General features: G+C 72.7%; 1 protein-coding gene across 1 annotated transcript in view; it reads left to right on the top strand.

Moving 5' to 3' along the window:
• Positions 1-81: 81 nt before the first annotated feature.
• The window catches only part of CDCA8 (cell division cycle associated 8), a gene marked incomplete at its 5' end in the record, with an annotated part of 4,328 nt that continues 4,200 nt past the window's right edge, over positions 82-209 (top strand). The window contains one exon of the mRNA XM_010146851.1: positions 82-197. Within this exon, the coding sequence (XP_010145153.1) occupies positions 82-197 (116 nt within the window). The remainder of the gene's footprint in view (positions 198-209) is intronic.

The raw sequence follows: 209 nt of genomic DNA, 5'->3' as shown, positions 1-209 counted from the left end.
GCGGCTGCCGGGAGCGGGGCGGGCGGGCAGGGAGCGGGCCCTGGGCCCGGAGCCGTTGTTGAGCCGTGTGCGTCCCCGCAGTGAAGAGCCGGATCGAGCAGCTGCGGGCCAACGGGCAGCGCCTGGTCAAGGAGGCGGAGAACCTGTACAACATCGAGATCCTGCGGCTGCCGGTGGGGCTCCGCGGGATGAACTGGGTCCCGGACCCA

This window comes from Eurypyga helias, unplaced genomic scaffold (assembly GCF_000690775.1).
Source record: "Eurypyga helias isolate BGI_N326 unplaced genomic scaffold, ASM69077v1 scaffold27852, whole genome shotgun sequence".
NCBI lineage: Eukaryota > Metazoa > Chordata > Aves > Eurypygiformes > Eurypygidae > Eurypyga > Eurypyga helias.
The sequence above is the reverse complement of the archived record's forward strand: the minus strand, read 5'-3'. Positions and strand labels throughout refer to the sequence as shown.